Source organism: Oncorhynchus clarkii, chromosome 4, assembly GCF_045791955.1.
Source record: "Oncorhynchus clarkii lewisi isolate Uvic-CL-2024 chromosome 4, UVic_Ocla_1.0, whole genome shotgun sequence".
Lineage (NCBI taxonomy): Eukaryota > Metazoa > Chordata > Actinopteri > Salmoniformes > Salmonidae > Oncorhynchus > Oncorhynchus clarkii.
The window spans coordinates 27056579-27077183 of NC_092150.1; the positions used below are offsets into that span (position 1 = coordinate 27056579).

Here is a 20605-nt window from a genome sequence, read left to right on the forward strand (position 1 = left end):
TATGGTAGCAAATGTGACTATTTATTCTATGGGTTGTGGAGGTATACTCCAGAATGATTGCATTGCAAACATTTTTTATAAATACAGTATATATGTGTAACAGACGCCTCACAAGTCCTCAACTGGCATATTCGTTAAATAGTACCCACAAAACACCTGTCTCAACGTCAACAGTGAAGAGGCGACTCCAGGATGCTGGCTTTCTAGGCAGAGTTGCAAAGAAAAAGCCATATCTCAGACTGGCCAATAAACAGAAAATATTAAGATGGGCAAAAGAACACTGACATTGAACAGCGATATGGCTTTTTCTTTGCAACTCTGCCTAGAAGGCCAGCATCCCGGAAAAGCCTCTTCACTGTTGACGTTGAGACGGGTGTTTTGTGGGGGTACTATATAATGAAGCTGCCAGTTGAGGACATGTGAGGCGTCTGTTTCTCAAACGAGACACTAATGTACCTGTCCTCTTGCTCAGTTGTGCACCGGGGCCTCCCACTCTTTCTATTCTGGTTAGAGCCAGTGTGCGCTTTTCTGTGAAGGGTAGTAGTACACAGCGTTGTATGAGCTCTTCAGTTTCTTGGCAATTTTTCTCATGGAATAGCCTTAATTTCTCTGAACAAGGATAGACTGACGAGTTTCAGAAGAAAGTTCTTTGTTTCTGGCCATTTTGAGCCTGTAAACGAACCCACAAATGCTGATGCTCCAGATACTCAACTAGTCTAAAGAAGGCCAGTTGTATTGCTTCTTTAATCAGGACAACAATTTTCAACTGTGCTAACATAATTGCAAAAGAGTTTTCTAATGATCAATTAGCCTTTTAAAATGATCAACTTGGATTGGCTAACACAGCATGCCATTGGAACACAGGTTTGATGGTTGCTGATAATGGGCCTATTTTCACCTATGTAGATATTCCATTAAAAATCAGCCGCATCCAGCTACAATAGTCATTTACAACATTAACAATGTCTACACTGTATTTCTGATCAATTTGATGTTATTTTAATGCACAAAAAAAATGTGCTTTTCTTTCAAAAACAAGGACATTTCTAAGTGACCCCAAACTTTTGAACGGTAGTGTATATTTCTGTGTATTTAAGATATAATCATACTAAGCAGATATCATTTTCTATTGATTTTGAAAAGGTTCTTATACTATGCTATGTTTGTCCATGCCTGTCCTAGGTGAAGGAAAGACATGGGTGGGCGTCTGCTGAAGCTCAGCCTCAAACTCACCCTTCAGAACTCCTGAACACCTCCTCTCCTCACCCTACTACCTCCACCTCCCTCCTCTCCAAACTCACCCTTCAGAACTCCTAAACACCTCCTCTCCTCACCCTACTACCTCTACCTCATCTCCTCTCACCCTACTACCTCCACCTCCTTCTCCTCACCATCACCCTACTACCTCCACCTCCCTCTCCTCACCATCACCCTACTACCTCCACCTCCCTCTCCTCACCATCACCCTACTACCTCCACCTCCCTCCTCTCCAAACTCACCCTTCAGAACTCCTGAACACCTCCTCTCCTCACCCTACTACCTCCACCTCCCTCCTCTCACCATCACCCTACTACCTCCACCTCCCTCCTCTCCAAACTCACCCTTCAGTACTCCTGAACACCACCTCTCCTCACCCTACTACCTCTACCTCATCTCCTCTCACCCTACTACCTCCACCTCCCTCTCCTCACCATCACCCTACTACCTCCACCTCTCTCTCCCCACCATCACCCTACTACCTCCACCTCCCTCCTCTCACCACCCTACTACTTCCACCTCTCACCATCACCCTACTACCTCCACCTCTCACCATCACCCTACTACCTCCACCTCTCACCATCATCCTACTACCTCCACCTCTCACCATCATCCTACTACCTCCACCTCTCACCATCATCCTACTACCTCCACCTCTCACCATCATCCTACTACCTCCACCTCTCACCATCACCCTACTACCTCCACCTCCCTCCTCTCACCATCATCCTACTACCTCCCTCCTCTCACCATCATCCTACTACCTCCCTCCTCTCACCATCACACTACTACCTCCCTCCTCTCACCATCACACTACTACCTCCACCTCTCACCATCACCCTACTACCTCCACCTCTCAACATCACCCTACTACCTCTACCTCTCACCATCACCCTACTACCTCCACCTCCCTCCTCTCACCATCACACTACTACCTCCACCTCTCACCATCACCCTACTACCTCCACCTCTCAACATCATCCTACTACCTCCACCTCCCTCCTCTCACCATCACCCTACTACCTCCACCTCCTCTCACCATCACCCTACTACCTCTACCTCCCACCTCTCACCATCATCCTACTACCTCTACCTCCCTCCTCTCACCATCATCCTACTACCTCTACCTCCCTCCTCTCACCATCACCCTACTACCTCTACCTCCCTCCCATCACCATCACCTTACTACCTCCACCTCCCTCCTCTCCAAACTCACCCTTCAGAACTCCTGAACACCTCTTTCCCTCACCCTACTACCTCCACCTCCTCTCCTCATCACCCTGCTACCTCCACATCTCACCATCATCCTACTACCTCCACCTCTCACCATCATCCTACTACCTCCACCGCCCTCCTCTCACCATCATCCTACTACCTCCACCTCCCTCCTCTCACCATCATCCTACTACCTCCACCTCTCACCATCATCCTACTACCTCCACCTCCTACCATCATCCTACTACCTCTACCTCCCTCCTCTCACCATCATCCTACTACCTCCACCTCTCACCATCATCCTACTACCTCCACCTCTTATCATCACCCTACTACCTCCACCTCCTCTCACCATCACCCTACTACCTCCACCTCCTCTCACCATCACCCTACTACCACCTCCTCTCACCATCACCCTACTACCTCCACCTCCTCTCACCATCACCCTACTACCTCTACCTCCCTCCTCTCACCATCACCCTACTACCTCCACCTCCTCTCACCATCACCCTACTACCTCCACCTCCTCTCACCATCACCCTACTACCTCTACCTCCCTCCTCTCACCATCACCCTACTACCTCCACCTCCTCTCACCATCACCCTACTACCTCCTCCTCCTCTCACCATCACCCTACTACCTCCACCTCCTCTCACCATCACCCTACTACCTCCACCTCCCTCCTCTCACCAACACCCTGCTACCTCCACCTCCCTCCAACACCCTGATACCTCCACTTCTTCTCCTCTCACCCTATGGAGGTAGCAGGGTGTTGGTGAGAGGAGAAGAAGTGGAGGTATCAGGGTGTTGGAGGGAGGTGGAGGTAGTAGGGTGAGAGAGGAAGTAGAGGTAGCAGGGTGTTGGTGAGGAGGTAGAGAGGAGGTGGAGGTAGCAGGGTGTTGGTGAGAGGTGGAGGTAGTAGGGTGATGGTGAGAGGTAGCTAAATATGCTAACAAGTGCAAAAGAAAATAAAGAAATTGCAAAGACAATTTCCCTACTACTACAAAAGGCAATCCAGCTGATAAAGTTATACATATAGGTGCTACCGAATGTCATTTTTGGTGAGTTTGGACATTTACAAGCAAATGTGAATGAGAGACATTGTGCAAATAAACAAAGTTTTGACCCATGCTTTTCTGAAGGAAGAGCAGCACTGGCTCTGGAGCAGCATGTGTACACGCTGTGTCCTTGTGGAGTCTGGAGTCGCTAGGGCAACTGGCCTACCTGCTCTGCTTGGAGAAGGGGAGCAGACCAGGGGATGCGACCCCTGTCAATACACAGCTTGACTCACCTGTTCCCGTTTTCTCCAGTTGTGCTATTTACAAACAAACACATGGTTCAACTGTTTTGGGGAACTACGGTAAGCTTCATGATATAAAATAATGTGACAGGTGAAATGAAGAATGTGATCTGCTTTATCTCCTAACGTATTACCCAAGTTGACTGCAGGTATTTACTTAAAAAGTATCTACTAATATTAACATTAATTGAAAAACATAAAATAAATAGTTTCAATGGTATTAAAAAAACAGTCCCTGGCTGCGGTCTCCAGCCCAAGCCTACTCTCACCCTATTACCTCAACCTCTATCCTCCTTCTCCCTCATCTACCTTATCTCCAACCTCACTCGAGGACAGCCTGAACACTTCCCTCCTCTCACCCGCACACCCACACCCCTCCTCTCCTCAGCAACCCACAGAGAGCCTGAATACCACCCGGACACCACCCCCTTCCTCTCCTGTACTACATGATCTGCAAACATTATTCTGTCATTCCTTTGCTGAGAAGTTTATATTGGAGTCAAGACTGTCAACGAATGTAATGTAAATGGACTGTGTGTATGATATTTGTACATGAGAACTAAGTAGAAAGACAAACCTTTAAAGAGATTCTCCGGTACTTTTGTATACTTTTTAGCATGTAGTTCTGAAAGTAGTACTCATGAGCTAAAAGTGGTCCCCGAAAATTGCATACTATGTGACATATGTGCAGATATGTGCACCATGTTATCTCTCTCTGTCTGTCCGTCCACTGAGCCGTTGGGCCCGCCCTGCAACCTCTTTGGATACGCTGGGGTGGCCTCTTGCTAGCTGTCACTCAAATGCGAGGCTAGAACTCAAATTGCTAGGGCGTTGGCCCAGGGGAAATTTATGTAAAATGATGCAGCACAGCTTCAAGAAAACAGTCACTTTCAAATTAGGAATTTTGTGGCTAATTGATGTAAAACAGCAATTCTGCTCATAGATTATGCATGTATGAACTACACATTGACACATCCAGCCCAAAGCGGGATGTTTAGAAAATATTTTCTTAGTTGCCAAAGTAAATAAGAAGCATGTATTTAATGCTGCTTCACCTCATTTTGAATCCCATAAAGATCTTCCCAATATTTCTGTGTGGAAAGAAACATGAATAAATAAATGATAACTCCCTGCTGTCAGCACTATTCTGTCAAAACACGTTAAAGGCAACATCGTGGATGGTGAGATGAGTTCATGTTAATGAATCTCAGGTAGATTCAATTGAGCTCTGTGGGCTAGTAACAAACTCTCAGGTTTTATGTAACTGTGTCAAGTAAAGGGTTAACCTATAGGACACTCCCCTGCCCTGCTTTTGGTTCACTTCCTAATTTGTGAACTTTACTCTGCTAATACACAGTTCCAGTCAGAACTACTCCAGCTGAGAGGGAGTCTATGGATCAGGTGAGTACAGTCGCTGGTTGAGAGTCAACTGATTTTGATGAGTTTGCATTCTTATTCAAAAAAATCTGTAGTGATTCTGTTGGTAGAATGAGTTGGACATTTGTTGGTTTAACCTGCCACTGCAGACAGAGGAAAGATAACAGGGATCTATGGGGTGATGCAATGGTTTCTCAATAGGCTCAGTCAGTGGAAACTGAATTAGAGCGTCTGCCACATCAGCCGCCTATTGTGTCTCCAGTCCTCTGCAGAAAGACAGACCGACACACAGGTAGTATGTCCCTACGTGTGGCAGTGATCGGGGCGGGTCCATCAGGTCTGACCAGCATCAAGAGCTGTCTGGATGAGGGTCTGAAGCCCACCTGCTTCGAGAGCAGTGATGACATCGGGGGGCTGTGGAGGTTCAAGGTGAGGATATGAGGAAAGGAACCCACTTTGGACTATAGAGATGCGTAACTGCATCACCAGCAGTGTTCCTGGTTGCACCTGAAATTACACCTTACTCAGAGCCCTATTTGGGGGGAAAAGGCCCTTTTAATAGAAATTAAAGTAATTTGTGTGTCCACAGGAAACCCCTGAGCCGGGCCGCTCTAGTATCTACCGCTCTCTGGTGGTGAACACCTCCAAGGAGATGATGTGTTTCAGTGACTTCCCTATGCCAGCTGACTACCCCAACTACATGCTGCACTCCCAGCTGCTGCAGTACTTCAGGCTTTATGCTCAACACTTTGACCTCCTCAGACACATCACCTTCCAGGTCACAACTCTCTTTAGTCTTTTCTCTCTCCCCCTCTCTTCTCCTCACCTTGATGGATCTCTCCCAGTCATTTAGCCTCTACACGACTTTCTATGATCTGTTACTGTTTGTGTTTCAGACCAGCGTGCTGACTGTGAGACAGAGGCCAGACTTCAGTCGTTCAGGCCAGTGGGAGGTGGTGACAGAGAACAGGGAGGGACAGGAGCAGAGACACGTCTTTGACGGGGTACTGGTTTGTTCAGGACACTACACACAGCCTGTCTCACCGCTAGACCAGTTCCCAGGTCAGTTTAAAGCATCTAAACACTATACACTATCTATAGACTATACTCTATATACAGTTTTGATACACCCTGTCGTGTCTTTGGCTATGCCGGATTAAGTGATATCAAATCAATTCAAATGTATTTATATAGCCCTTCGTACATCAGCTGATATCTCAAAGTGCTGTACAGAAACCCAGCCTAAAACCCCAAACAGCAAGCAATGCAGGTGTAGAAGCACGGTGGATAGGAAAAACTCCCTAGAAAGGCCAAACCCAGACAGGAAGATCACATCAGTGACTCAACCCACTCAAGTGACGCACCCCTCCCAGGGACGGTATAAAAAAGCCCCAGTAAGCCAGTGACTCAGCCCCTGTAATAGGGTTAGAGGCAGATAATCCCAGTGGAAAGAGGGGAACCGGCCAGGCAGAGACAGCAAGGGCGGTTCGTTGCTCCAGAGCCTTTCCGTTCACCTTCCCACTCCTGGGCCAGACTACACTTAATCATATGATCCACTGAAGAGATGAGTCTTCAGTAAAGACTTAAAGGTTGAGACCGAGTTTGCGTCTCTTACATGGGTAGGCAGACCATTCCATAAAAATGGAACTCTATAGGAGAAAGCCCTGCCTCCAGCTGTTTGCTTAGAAATTCTAGGGACAATAAGGAGGCCTGCTTCTTGTGACCGTAGCGTACGTGTAGGTATGTACGGCAGGACCAAATCAGAGAGATAGGTAGGAGCAAGCCCATGTAATACTTTGTAAAGGTTAGCAGTAAAACATTGAAATCAGCCCTTGCCTTGACAGGAAGCCAGTGTAGAGAGGCTAGCACTGGAGTAATATGCACATTTTTTTTTGTTCTAGTCAGGATTCTAGCAGCCGTATTTAGCACTAACTGAAGTTTATTTAGTGCTTTATCCGGGTAGCCGGAAAGTAGAGCATTGCAGTAGTCTAACCTAGAAGTGACAAAAGCATGGATTAATTTTTCTGCATCATTTTTGGACAGAAAGTTTCTGATTTTTGCAATGTTACGTAGATGGAAAAAAGCTGTCCTTGAAATGGTCTTGATGTGTTCTTCAAAAGAGAGATTAGGGTCCAGAGTAACGCTGAGGTCCTTCCCAGTTTTATTTGAGACGACTGTACAACCATTAACTACAAGGTCTGATAGGAATTCTGGGAACTCAGTGAGGAACGCTGTATACGGCCCAGGAGGCCTGTAAACAGTAGCTATAAAAAGTGACTGAGTAGGCTGCATAGATTTCATGACTAGAAGCTCAAAAGACGTCTTTTTTTTTTTTTGTAAATTGAAATTTGCTATCGTAAATGTTAGCAACACCTCCGCCTTTGTGGGATGCACGGGGGATATGGTCACTAGTGTAGCCAGGAGGTGAGGCCTCATTTAACAGTAAATTCATCAGGCTTAAGCCATGTTTCAGTCAGGCCAATCACATCAAGATTATGATCAGTGATTAGTTAATTGACTATAATTGCCTTTGAAGTAAGGGCGTCTAACATTAAGTAGCCCTATTTTGAGATGTGAGGTATCATGATCTCTTTCAATAATGACAGGAATGGAGGAGGTCTTTATCCTAGTGAGATTGCTAAGGCGAACACCGCCATGTTTAGTTTTGCCCAACCTAGGTCGAGGCACAGACACGGTCTCAATGGGGATAGCTGAGCTGACTACACTGACTGTGCTAGTGGCAGACTCCACTATGCTGGCAGGCTGGCTAACAGCCTACTGCCTGGCCTGCACCCTATTTCATTGTGGAGTTAGAGCCCTGTCTATGTTGGTAGATAAGATGAGAGCACCCCTCCAACTAGGATGGAGTCCGTCACTCCTCAGCAGGTCAGGCTTGGTCCTGTTTGTGGGTGAGTCCCAGAAAGAGGGCCAATTATCTACAAATTCTATCTTTTGGGAGGGGCAGAAAAGTTTTCAACCAGCGATTGAGTTGTGAGACTCTGCTGTAGAGCTCATCACTCCCCCTAACTGGGAGGGGGCCAGAGACAATTACTCGATGCCGACACATCTTTCTAGCTGATTTACACGCTGAAGCTATGTTGCGCTTGGTGATCTCTGACTGTTTCATCCTAACAGCGTTGGTGCCGACGTGGATAACAATATCTCTATACTCTCTACACTCGCCAGTTTTAGCTTTAGCCAGCACCATCTTCAGATTAGCCTTAACGGCGGTAGCCCTGCCCCCTGGTAAACAGTGTATGATCGCAGGATGATTCGTTTTAAGTCTAATACTGCGGGTAATGGAGTCGCCAATGACTAGAGTTTTCAATTTGTCAGAGCTAATGGTGGGAAGCTTCGGCGTCTCAGACCCCGTAACGGGAGGAGTAGAGACAAGAGAAGGCTCGGCCTCCGAACCCTGGTTAACAAGTTGAATCAGCAATACAAAATTGGGTTTAATTATTTATTTACTAAATACATAACTAATCACACAGAAATACACATATTTAAATCATACCTTGATTACAAATTACGTCATAAAGGAAAACGTCCAGAGCGGGCGGAACAGATATGACAGCTTGTTACACAAAAGAAAAGGGCTGGGTTTGAGTGAAAGAGCGGGAAGACAGGAACAAAGGGCGAAGCTGTGCTATCGTAAATACAGTAACTTATGCATTCTAAATTACCGCCCATTTGGAAAAGGAAAATGCAATAAATATCTGAGCTGCGCTTCGGTAGGTTGGTGGTAGATGGAAGGCCGTGTTGCCCAACCGAGTCCTTTGTCCTTTGAAGAATGTCTCTGCTGGTAAATTGAATACGTTGTAGTAACGTCGTTGTGTGGTAGACGGGATACTCTGTCTGTTCATTCCTAACCTGCGTTTGCATCTGCTGTTGCTAACTCAACGGCTAGGAGGTATCACTTCTGTAGTGAATAAGAATTCAAAGTTCATACCATTCGCAACCAAAGCTCACGCTGATGTTGGCTTCGTTCTGTAGTTATTATCTGAACCATTCTGACATCGGACCGTCGTCCTCACGTCCTCGGAACAGGAGGTTATAGTGTCGTTAAGGCTTTATATAGGAAGGGAGAGGAGGGCGTGTTTGAAAAGTTTTATAGCCCATGTCCCTTCACAGGGGCGGGCCACTGATTGAGCAGAGCCCTAACCTTATGAAAACCAAATTCTCACATTTTAGAAGCTAAAATCACATTTCATTTCCATTACAAATAATTTCATATTCAAACATTAAAATTGAACAACAATTCCATGTGAATCTGATAACTCTCATGTGTAGACTTTACACTGTAGAGTTTATGTCATCTTATCATTGATGAGAATGTCTCAGATGACAATCGAACTGACATCATATTCATTAAGTACCATCGCATATGTTCAATTGGTCGGATTACCAGAATATAGTTCATTTCCCCCCACCACCTGATGTTCCCAGAATCTCTATGTTAACCAAAGGGTTTGCAAATGTAACATCAGTAGGGTAGAGAGAGGAAAAAGGGGGGAAGAGGTATTTATGACTGTCATAAACCTATCCCCCAGGCCAACGTCATGACAACCCATAGATGTGTCAACGTTTTGACCATAAGGTCCTCGACAATACTGTGTGTGGGGTTTTTTTCTTTATTTTCTATGGCCTATGTTACATGTGTGAAGTATTTTGGATGTGTGTAGCCAACAGGTACAACACCTCTTCAACCACCTGAGTGTTCTTTCCCATGCAGGCCATGAGTCGTTCCCTGGCCGCTGCCTGCACAGCTGGGAGTATAAGGATGCTGATGCGTTCCGGGGGAAGAGGGTGGTGGTAGTGGGGATTGGGAACTCTGGAGGAGACATAGCTGTGGAGATCAGCCGTGCTGCAGAGAAGGTGGGGCTCACCTGTCACAGGAGGACATATTTAAGCTAATACTTTCTTGAAGTACAAAAGCGACCCAGGTTCAAACCCAGTGGTTCTCATACTGTAAAGAGAGTTTGGCCATTCATGTCTGTCTCTCTACTTCTCTGTTCTCCCTACCCTTTCTCTCTTACATCCCAGACCTTCCTGAGTACCCGTAAGGGGGCGTGGGTGTTAGCTCGTATGTCCAGTAGCGGTCTCCCACTGGATATGACGGCCATCTCACGGTTCACGGTCCTGCTAACCTCCCTGCTGCCCAGAGCGCTGGTCAACTGGGCTGCAGAGAGAACCCTTAATCACCGATATGACCACCGTCTCTATGGCCTACAGCCAACACACAGGTGACCAGCACCCTATTACAGCCAACACACAGTTGATCAGCACCCTATTACAGCCAACACACAGGTGACCAGCACCCTATTAGAGCCAACACACAGGTGACCAGCACCCTATTACAGCCAACACACAGGTGACCAGCACCCTATTACAGCCAACACACAGGTGACCAGCACCCTATTACAGCCCGCACACAGGTGCCCAGCACCCTATTACAGCCAACACACAGGTGACCAGCACCCTATTACAGCCAACACACAGGTGACCAGCACCCTATTACAGCCCGCACACAGGTGCCCAGCACCCTATTACAGCCAACACACAGGTGACCAGCACCCTATTACAGCCAACACACAGGTGACCAGCACCCTATTACAGCCAACACACAGGTGACCAGCACCCTATTACAGCCAACACACAGGTGACCAGCACCCTATTACAGCCAACACACAGGTGACCAGCACCCTATTACAGCCCGCACACAGGTGCCCAGCACCCTATTACAGCCAACACACAGGTGCCCAGCACCCTATTACAGCCAACACACAGGTGCCCAGCACCCTATTACAGCCAACACACAGGTGACCAGCACCCTATTACAGCCCGCACACAGGTGCCCAGCACCCTATTACAGCCAAGACACAGGTGACCAGCACCCTACTACAGCCCGAAACATAGGTGTGACAAATATCAGATCGGATTTGAGAGTTTGCACTATGGCAACATTTGAAAATATAAAAAACGAAGCCAAAAAAAAAAGATCACTAATTTCTCTCTCTGTCCTCCCAGGCTGCTAGAGCAGAAGCCGCTGATCAACGATGACCTTCCAGGCCGTATCCTGCAGGGGGCAGTAGTGCTGAAGCCAGACCTGAGAGGGTTCCAGGGGTCCGGACTGCTGTTCCAGGATGGAACCACGGAGGGGGACATCGATGCAGTGGTCTTCTGTACTGGATACAATGGCACCTTCTCCTTCCTGCCCCCGTCACTATGTTCAGGACCTCGGGGGGATCTCAACCTGTACAGGTACCTTTTATAATACTGGCTTGAACAGGTCATCAAATCCTTACTTCCACTTAAGTGAAATTTTCACTCAATAGAGCAAGTTACATTTCAACTTTAGGTACAGTTTGAAATTTAGTGGGGCGGGGGGTTTGGTCGAACATAGGACAGGGTTGTCAAACCTTTTTGGGAGGGTTGCGTGTTTTTTTTATCGGGCACAGGGAAGGGTAATGCATTCACCCTTCTGCAGGTTGTCGATGTAATGTCTTCCATCCTAGCCAAATTTCCTCATCTGCTTGCATGCTCCCACCCTATATCAAGGTGTTTTAGTACTTCCCTTATGCCCAGGCTATTCAACTGGTGGCCTGTGTGCCAGGATTGGCTCGTTCATTCATTTAGACTAGCCCTTTGATAAATTCTGACCCTTTAGTAAAATATCTGCAAATAAATCCCCGCCAAAATCAGACTTTCTGTGCCAAAATGACAAGCACTATTGTAGTTGTCTATAGTGTTGTTTTTAGTGGTTTCTAGCGCCTATGTGGCATGTTGATAATTGTTGCTTTATATTAATTTGGCTCTAGTGTTTGACTGGATTAAGCAACAAAATATTATGACCCCATTCCTTAAAGCTACAACAATTTTTGGGGTTGCACCTCGACTTTGGTTGAGTGCCCTCCACTTCCTTCCTAATTACTTTTAGCATCATTTCATTGTAAGAAAACTGCTTTATTGGTGTGTGTGTGTGCATAGATTTTTTATACAGTTCTTCTGAAGAATAATCACATGTGGAAAATGTCCGGCCCCCCTGCAATTCATCTGGCCCCTGTCATGACGTTGGCCTGGGGGGTAGGTTTATGACAGTCATAAATACCTCTTCCCCCCTGTTTCCTCTCTCTACCCTACTGATGTGACATTTGAAAACCCCTTGGTTAACATAGAGATTCTGGGAACATCAGAAGGTGGGGGGAAATTAACTATATTCTGGTAATCCGACCAATTGAACATATGCGGTGGTACTTAATGAATATGATGTCGGTTCGGTTGTCATCTGAGACATTCTCATCAATGATAAGATGACAAACTCTACAGTGGAAAGTCTGCACATTGTAGTTATCGGGTTCACATGGAATTGTTGTTCAATTTAAATGTTTGAATATAAAATTATTGGTGAAGAGATTAAATTTAATTTTAGCTTCCAAATGAGAGATTTGGGTTTTTATAAGGTTAGGGCTCTGCTCAATCATTGAGCAGATTTGGGCTCTGCTCAATCAGTGGCCTGCCCCTGTGAAAAAACATGGGTTATAAAACTTTTCAAACACGCTCTCCTCTCCCTTCCTATATAAAGCCTTGACGACAATATAACCTCCTGTTCCAAGTACGTGAGGTCTGCAGCCTCTGCGTTAAAAGTACTAACATGTCAACTACAGAACTAAGCCAACCTCAGCTTGAGCTTTGGTTGCGAATGGTATGAACTTTGAACTCTTATTCACTACAGAAGTGATACCTCCTAGCCGTTGAGTTAGCCACAGCAGCTGCAAACGCGGGCTAGGAAAGAACAGACAGAGTATCCCGTCTACCACACAACGACATTACTACAACGTATCCAATTGACCACCAGAGACATTCTTCAAAGAACTCAGTTTGGCAACACGGCCTTCCATCTACCACCAACCTACCGAAGCGCAGCTCAGAGTAAATATTTATTGCATTTTCCTTTTCCAAATGGGCGGTAATTTAGAATGCATAAGATACTGTATTTACGATAGCACAGCTTCTCTCTTTGTTCCTCAGTCTTCCCACTCTTTCACTCAAACCCAGACCCTTTTCTTTTGTGTAACAAGCTGTCATATCTGTTCCGCCCGCTCTGGACGTTTCACTTTATAACGCAATTTGTAGTCAAGGTATGATTCATTCTTTGTATATGTAATTCTGTGTGATTAGTTAGCTATTTAGTAAATAAATAATTAAACCCAATTTTGTATTGCTGATTTAACTTGTTAGCCAGGGTTCGTGAAGATAACCAAGAATTTACAACTTTCAGATGAGACTGAATTAAGGTGACAATTAATATCGACTGCTATTGGTGTAAAATATTACTAGGTCTTTAAGAGTTTATTTGGAAGATAACAGCTTTATAAATATTATTTTGTGGTGCCCCGACTCTCTAGTTATTTAGATTTACATGATTAGCTCAATCAGGTAATATTAATTACGGAAAAAGGATTTTATAGAATAGCATGTCATATCACTTAATCCGGCATAGCCAAAGACACGACACCCATGTAAGAATATAGTTGAATAGCCCTGCCATATACACTACGCTCTTCCACATGCTAACTATACCGCAGGTCAATATAGTCTACCAGTCTGTCTATCCTGCCCTCTAGCCACCATTCAAAGTGACAATAGTTGTATAGGTGGATAGTTTGTACAGAGGGGTATCCTATGAAGCAAGCTATATCTACTCAGGGTTTTCTAAAGTTAACCAGCTTCAGTTAGTTTCACATTCCAGCTCAGGCTTATCTGTACTACGCCGGTGGATATTGCTTGTCCACCTGCCTCTAACTGAACTCTAGCAAGCTTGTAACTGCACGTGCATGGGCGAGACAGTGCTACATTTTCATTTGTGCCAAAATGAAAGAAAAGTTACAAATTCAGCAAGCTATGGTGTGAAATATGCTTCCAGAAGTGCCGTCTTTATCTAATTACTTATCGTTAATGCCGTCTTTGGTGTGCTTACCAATGCACAAGCACCTTTTTTCAAACTCCTATCGAAAACTTCACACAATGTAACAATTCAAAGTGCATTCTGTCTTCACTAAATGCGTAATGTGATATATTTCCAATTTTAAAAAATGGCATCGACTGGGCCACGAAAACATGCTGAAGTGGCAAAGTAGATATCCACGTTCATAAACACAGGGTTTGTTATTTGTGGTCATAAACGGCATTTTGAGTTAATTCTATTTCACTTGGTTAAACAAATACGTGGTGTTTCCTATTTATTATAAAAAGATTATAACATGCAATACGTTAGTCTTGGCAATAGGCTATACTCCTTCGGGATAGCTCACCACCAGAGTATTAATCATGTTAAGTTAATAATAATTGCAGGCAGTGAGCAAGCTACGCTGTACCAATCTCCCTGCAGGAAGGAAACACAGAACCAAACAGGTGGAGGCTGTGGTGGTGGTGGGTGGGTGCAAGAAAATGCAACTGCATACTATCCATCAACAAACAGCAGTAGAGGTAGCAGAGAATGAGTGAGTAAAACTGATCAGCTAAATTGACCGCCATATGAAGGTAGGAAGTGTTTGTAGAATATGATTGGTGCAACATCAGCTGATGCACCCGTTCCCTGTATGAACTAGCGCTGAGCTTAATGAGCATGAGGGGGGAATTTATTTTACAGTACAATGGGAGGGTCACATGAGTATATATTTTTTTAATGACACTTCGAGTTGGACCAGCCTACCTATCCCCTCTCTCCCCTCCCAGTACATTTCTAACCATCCCTAAGTGGATGTTAGGATGTGCACCTTTAAGATACAGAAGATAGATCAACACTTAGTAGATGCCAGGGGGGAAATGGTGTCATACTGTATAATTAACTTGACATTGCTTTAGGTAAAAGGGGTTGTTTTCTTTTATTCAAGACGGGTGTTCCCTCCAGCTCTCGAGCGCCCCACGCTGGCCATCATGGGTCTGTTCCAGACTAAAGGACCCATCTTTCCTGCTGTGGAGATGCAGGCCCGCTGGGTCACGAGGGTCATCGCAGGTACACACACACCTGGTCTAAACTAATCTTGGCAACCCAAACCCTAAAATCTCACAAACGACAATACCAATTATTTTACATAGTCTGTCCACAAGAGATTAGGTTTAAACACACACACACACACATTGGAATGACACAAACCTGTCTCAAAATTAATTCCTGGCAAACACATACATACCTGGCAAACACAGCAACGTTACAATTCTTCATGATTGTTTGTTGAAGGGTTGACCCAGCTCCCACCACGGAAAACAATGCTTTCCAAAATTGAGACGGAGACGAAGAGGAACATGAAGAGGTAAACAGCATGAAGAAGATCTGCCTCAATACCAGTGGCCATTTGCCTTGCTTTGTCATGAGTGATTACCTTGCCTGTGAACTGCAGACTTGTCAGTTCCCAAATCTAGGGCCTAGGCTGTTCAAAGTGAAATGAAGGCCTACAGGTCACAAACAGCTTCTCTCTCCTCCCAATTTCTCTCTCTCTCTTTCTCCCTCTCCTCCATTCTCTCCCCTTCTCTCTCTCTCAGTTACCTGTGTCCCAGACAGGCAGCTCTCCATGTGGATTATATACCATACCTGGACTCCCTGGCTGAGCAGGTGGGGGTTCGTCCCAACATCCTAGGGCTGCTGCTGAGGGAGCCTAGTGTGGGGCTGCGTGTACTGCTGGGGCCCTGCACCCCTTACCAGTACCGCCTAAGAGGGCCGGGAAAGTGGGACGGGGCCCGACAGGCCATCCTCACTCAGTGGGAGCGCGTAGCCCAGCCCTTCAGAACCAGGTAGGTAGCCCAAAGGGTAGACAGGCAGATTCATTTCCCCTTGGGAATCAATAGAATATCATCTCCTATTTTGTATGTATTCATTCTATTCCAGGCTGGAGCCAGAACCCCCCAGGCCCTTGGTCCTTCTGTCCCCCTTGCTGATCACGCTGTCCGCGGGAGCTGTGATGCTAGCTGTGGTCTTCTCCCAGTGTAAACTGACCTTATGTCTACAGGACCTACTACAGGACTCAACTCACCTGCTGGACTGGTTCTCAGCACTACTGTGAGGCTCGGAGTAGAAGCATCCTATATAGCAACAGATCTAGGATCTACATTAATACTCTATTGCCTCCACTATCGACCAGGCTCTTTGTTTGTTTTCTTCTCGTCAAGACCAGTATGCGGGGGATCTTTTTTCAAGCGTTTCTTTTACGCCTGCTACGTTAGGTTAGGCTGTATCTGACCTAACAGACTGCTTTTGTTGTCTTACAAAAACACTCATTAGGTGTGCTTGCTGAAAGGAAGTCCTCTCTAAAACTCTTACTCTTATTTGATTTCTTTCGTTAGCTCTAACACTTAAACCGCTTAAGCTATTAACATGAAACCAACTTTAAAATGTGCAGACAGACCCGATTTAGCGTGCTTGAGAAATTATTTTTGATAAATAAATATGATAAATATCTGCTCTGAATTAAGATTCAAAAATGTTTGCAGAAATAAATGGGGTGTCAGCTATGACATGACACCTTGAGTTTCAAAACTATTTTGATAATTGAACTCCAGTAAGAAGTGGATTTACACCCGGTAACAGAATTACATCATGGGTCCCTGATCTGTACTACACAGACAACATGGATAATGATGTATCCTGAATAGGAACATAAAGGTAGAAATATGCAATATCATATGGGTATTATTCTACACACTGGCTATTATTCTAATGAGCTCCGCCCTTAACAACAAGACCATATTTGGTTGGTCTGGACCAGACCAAATCTGAACCAATTATAGACATCTATGTTTCACAAGTTTGGACATCACAGTACAGTAGAGTACAGCACAGCACATCACAGTAGAGTATTGTCAAGTATAGTTCAGTGGAGTATAATACATTATAGTGGACTCTAGGGTTCTCTGCTGTACTATACTGAACTTTACTCGACTGTAGGCCTACTGTATGGAACTATACTCAACTTTACTTGTCTTTGCTGTACTATACTCTACTGCAGGGGTTCCCAAACTGTTTTGCTTTGTGACCCACCAATTGAGGTGTCTTTTGAGTAGCAACCCACCATACGCGTTGAGTGGTGAAGAAATATACACAGACCAAAGAATAAGTCAACAATATCATCCTTGCAGCGGAGAGAAAATGTTGCAATTCCACATATCCTGGAATGGAGCTGAAAGAACATTTAGCAGTTCTAAGTATTTTGACATGGCTAATGCTGTTTTCTTATGCTCAAATATTATTTAAAAAATCAACGAGGGCCTAGCTTTTATCTTGTTGATTGTATATATACAGTACCAGTCAAGAGTTCGGACACACCTACTCATACAAAGGTTTATCTTTATTTTTATTATTTCTACATTGTAGAATAATAGTGAAGACATCAAGACTATGAAATAACACATATGGAATCATGTAGAAACCAAAAAAGTGTTAAACCAATCCAAATATATTTTATATTTGAGATTCTTCAAAGTAGGCACCCTTGGCCTTGATGACAGCTTTGCACACACTTGGCATTCTCTCAACCAGCATCATGGAATGCATTTCAATTAACAGGTCACCAATCATGGATGTCTATGTTTGGGCCAAATTAAGGCCGGTATGGACCGGACCAAAAATCTACATTTGTGGTAATTGAAATCCACGCGGTTCTGGACCAGCCCAAAAAAGGACATCTGTGGACTGACCGATTTGGTAACAAACAGTAAAAACACTATTTACTAATTGGTAGGTCTACCTTTACATGTTATTTCCGTGAACTCATAAAAAATCTTATAGATATGTAGGGTTTTGGTAATGGAATTACAAGGCACAAAGCAATGTTTCTTAAACTTATAGGCAAATAATTTCTCAAACTAAATGTGTTGATATTAGTTGTCAGGGGTCTTTACTTCAACATTATTGTGTTTTGATGTATTTCTAATACCTTTCTAAGACCCCTTTTCCATATTTTTGACCAGAAATCAAGGCCATTACTTATGCCTAATTTTTAAAATAGAAATGCCTTAATTTCCCAAAAATATAGACTCTTAGCTTTCATTTGACACCCAATTTGATATGTTCCAATGAACTTCACATGTTGGTGCTCATGAGTCCTTTTACATGGAAATTACCATATATAATTTAACTACATCAACATTTAAAATCAACCACAATGCATTTGAATGGCAATCAAGGGGCCATAGACTTTAATGTTAAAAATCATAAAAATGGAGACGCTACTATTCTTGAACCACCATCAACTCCAAACCAACATTGAAATGTGCAGACTGACCCAATTTAGATTGTTTACATACTACATTTTGATACTTTATATACTTTTTGACCTATAATCATTTAAAATGTGCATCATTTACATTACAGTCAGTGGTTTCTATGAGAGGTAGATATTCACAGTAACACTGCTTTCTAACCATTCAAGCAAGAAACACCAAAACCAATTTCAGGATGATGGAAACACTTCACACATTCATAGATTATTTAATTCCTCCATCCTTTTAAGGGTCCAATGATGCCTTTTTCTTTTTATCTCAGTATCAAATTATTTCTGGGTAACAATTAAGTACCTTACTGTGATTGTTGTAAATGAAAATGGTCAAAAAGAAACAAAAATAGCTAGAATTTTGCTAGGACTGTCTGGGAGTGGTCGCAGTGGGGAGGGGAAAAATGAAGTAGCTGTTATTGGCAGAGAGGTTTGTAACGCTCTTTCATATTGGTCTATTAACTCATTTATTTTTCAATCAGCTCTTACACTAAAAGGGCATTATCATAATTTTCACAATTTCACAGTATTATTCCAAATTTAAGAACACAGTGGTAGACAATTGAAATGAAACAGCTCTTTAACCATTTCCGCTACAAACATGAACACAACTTTAACATTTTCAAACGTTATAAATGATGACTATTAAAATCGGCCTAAATTAGCATAAATAACCAATTGTAACTCTTGGACCGTTCAATACTTCAAGACAAGCTAGCAAGCACACATATTTTCTTCAGGAAATGTACTTTTCTAGTTATTATTATTCGCCTTCCACTGCCAATGTGTGTTTCTTGTGCTCCCTTGATTGTATTATCTGTGTCTAACATGTTTGTGTAATTGCTGCTGATCTTGTCATGCAGGGCTCCCTTGAGAAAGATACATTTGAGATTAATGGTACTCCCTGCTTAAATAAAAGTTAAATGAAAATAAATAACATTAAACCATCCTTCATAGTTGTTAGCCTTTACCCTCTAGTTTGTACTCTTGAAGCTATGTCCAGCCTCTGTCTGTACCTGTTCAACGTTCAACCAAAGCAACGTCCTACTGAAGGAGGCATTGCTGCAGTTTAGAAAGATATGTCTTTGGCATTTAAACAGCAACAAAGGAAATGTAAAACAGTTCGGGTTTGTCTCATCTCTTGACTTGATTCACTCTGTTGACTAATCAGTCTCACACAGTTGACCACACGGCTGGTGAAATGAACCATTCAGTGCTGGTTTGAGTGACAGAGCTGGAGGATTTGGGGGAGGGGTTGAGAGGCAAGAAGCTCCGGGGTTTGTATTTTGGCTAATTTCCACCCTTTTGTCTACTGGAATAGAGAGGTAAGCACAACTTCTTAATCATCAATGTTTACTGTTTGACAAAGTTATTTCTGTTGTCCATTGTGTTTCTTGTTCTTGAAGACTAATCAAACAAGAGCAACTCTCCCTTTTTAAATATTCTGGATAAGCATGTTGTTTATTAGTAGATTCGACCTGGTTGCTAAGAGTTGTACTAGGGTGAGACAGGCTTCCTGTGTAGATTAAGACTGCGGAGACGGAGAGAGATATGGCTCTGAAAACGTACCACAATATAGGGATGAGAACTGCGTTGTACTCTAAATTGTCCTATTATACAAACTGTTACACCGAGAAGATTGAAAGACTGCTAGCTGTAAGATATGGCGGTGGATCTTTGATGTTATGTTGTTATTTTGCTTCCACTGATCCTGGGGGCATTAAGGTCAACGGTGTCATGAACTTTAACAAGTACCAGGACATTTTAGAAATGGTTAATTGACCACAAAATCAACATTTTGCAATGGTGATCTCAGTCTCCTTACTTGAACCCCATTGAAAACCTGTGTTTTGAATTGAAGAGGGCAGTCCATAAGTGCTTAGGAAGGATATCAAGGATCTGGAAAGATTCTGTATGGAGGAATGGTCTAATATACAAACTGTTTCACCGAGAAGATTGAAAGACTGCTAGTTGAGTTGCCATATAAGATTTCCAGGAAATGTGTGTTGTTTTGGCTCTGTGCCATGTTCTCTTCGGCTTACACCGACAGTCTCCAGTATCTCTGGTCTGTCTGCAAAACAGCTTTTGTTTCCGTTGGCCTTCTCTCTCTCTATCTCCCCCTTCTCTCTTGGCAGCATAATCCTATCCCACAGGGGGTTAGTGGCACCTTAATTAGGGAGGAAGGGCTA

At 44.0% G+C, this 20605-nt stretch overlaps 1 protein-coding gene across 1 annotated transcript; it reads left to right on the top strand.

The window, feature by feature from the left end:
* Window positions 1-5063: 5063 nt before the first annotated feature.
* Window positions 5064-19365, top strand: LOC139406657 (flavin-containing monooxygenase 5). Its single transcript, XM_071149506.1, has 11 exons — window positions 5064-5175; window positions 5414-5580; window positions 5741-5929; window positions 6048-6213; window positions 9884-10026; window positions 10195-10394; window positions 11179-11412; window positions 15045-15166; window positions 15392-15464; window positions 15694-15942; window positions 16037-19365. The coding sequence occupies exons 2-11, from the start codon at window positions 5449-5451 to the stop codon at window positions 16209-16211; spliced, it is 1683 nt and encodes a 560-aa protein (XP_071005607.1). The 5' UTR covers window positions 5064-5175; window positions 5414-5448; the 3' UTR covers window positions 16212-19365.
* The last annotated feature ends 1240 nt before the right edge of the window (window positions 19366-20605 follow it).

What these genes read in the sequence shown, in the direction of transcription:
- LOC139406657 (XM_071149506.1), top strand. Translation starts at nt 5,449, where the DNA reads ATGTCCCTACGTGTGGCAGTGATCGGGGCGGGTCCATCAGGTCTGACC. An exon ending in ACCGCTAGACCAGTTCCCAG is followed by an intron (nt 6,214 to 9,883) that starts GTCAGTTTAAAG and finishes TTTCCCATGCAG; the next exon opens with GCCATGAGTCGTTCCCTGGC. An exon ending in GCCCAGCCCTTCAGAACCAG is followed by an intron (nt 15,943 to 16,036) that starts GTAGGTAGCCCA and finishes ATTCTATTCCAG; the next exon opens with GCTGGAGCCAGAACCCCCCA.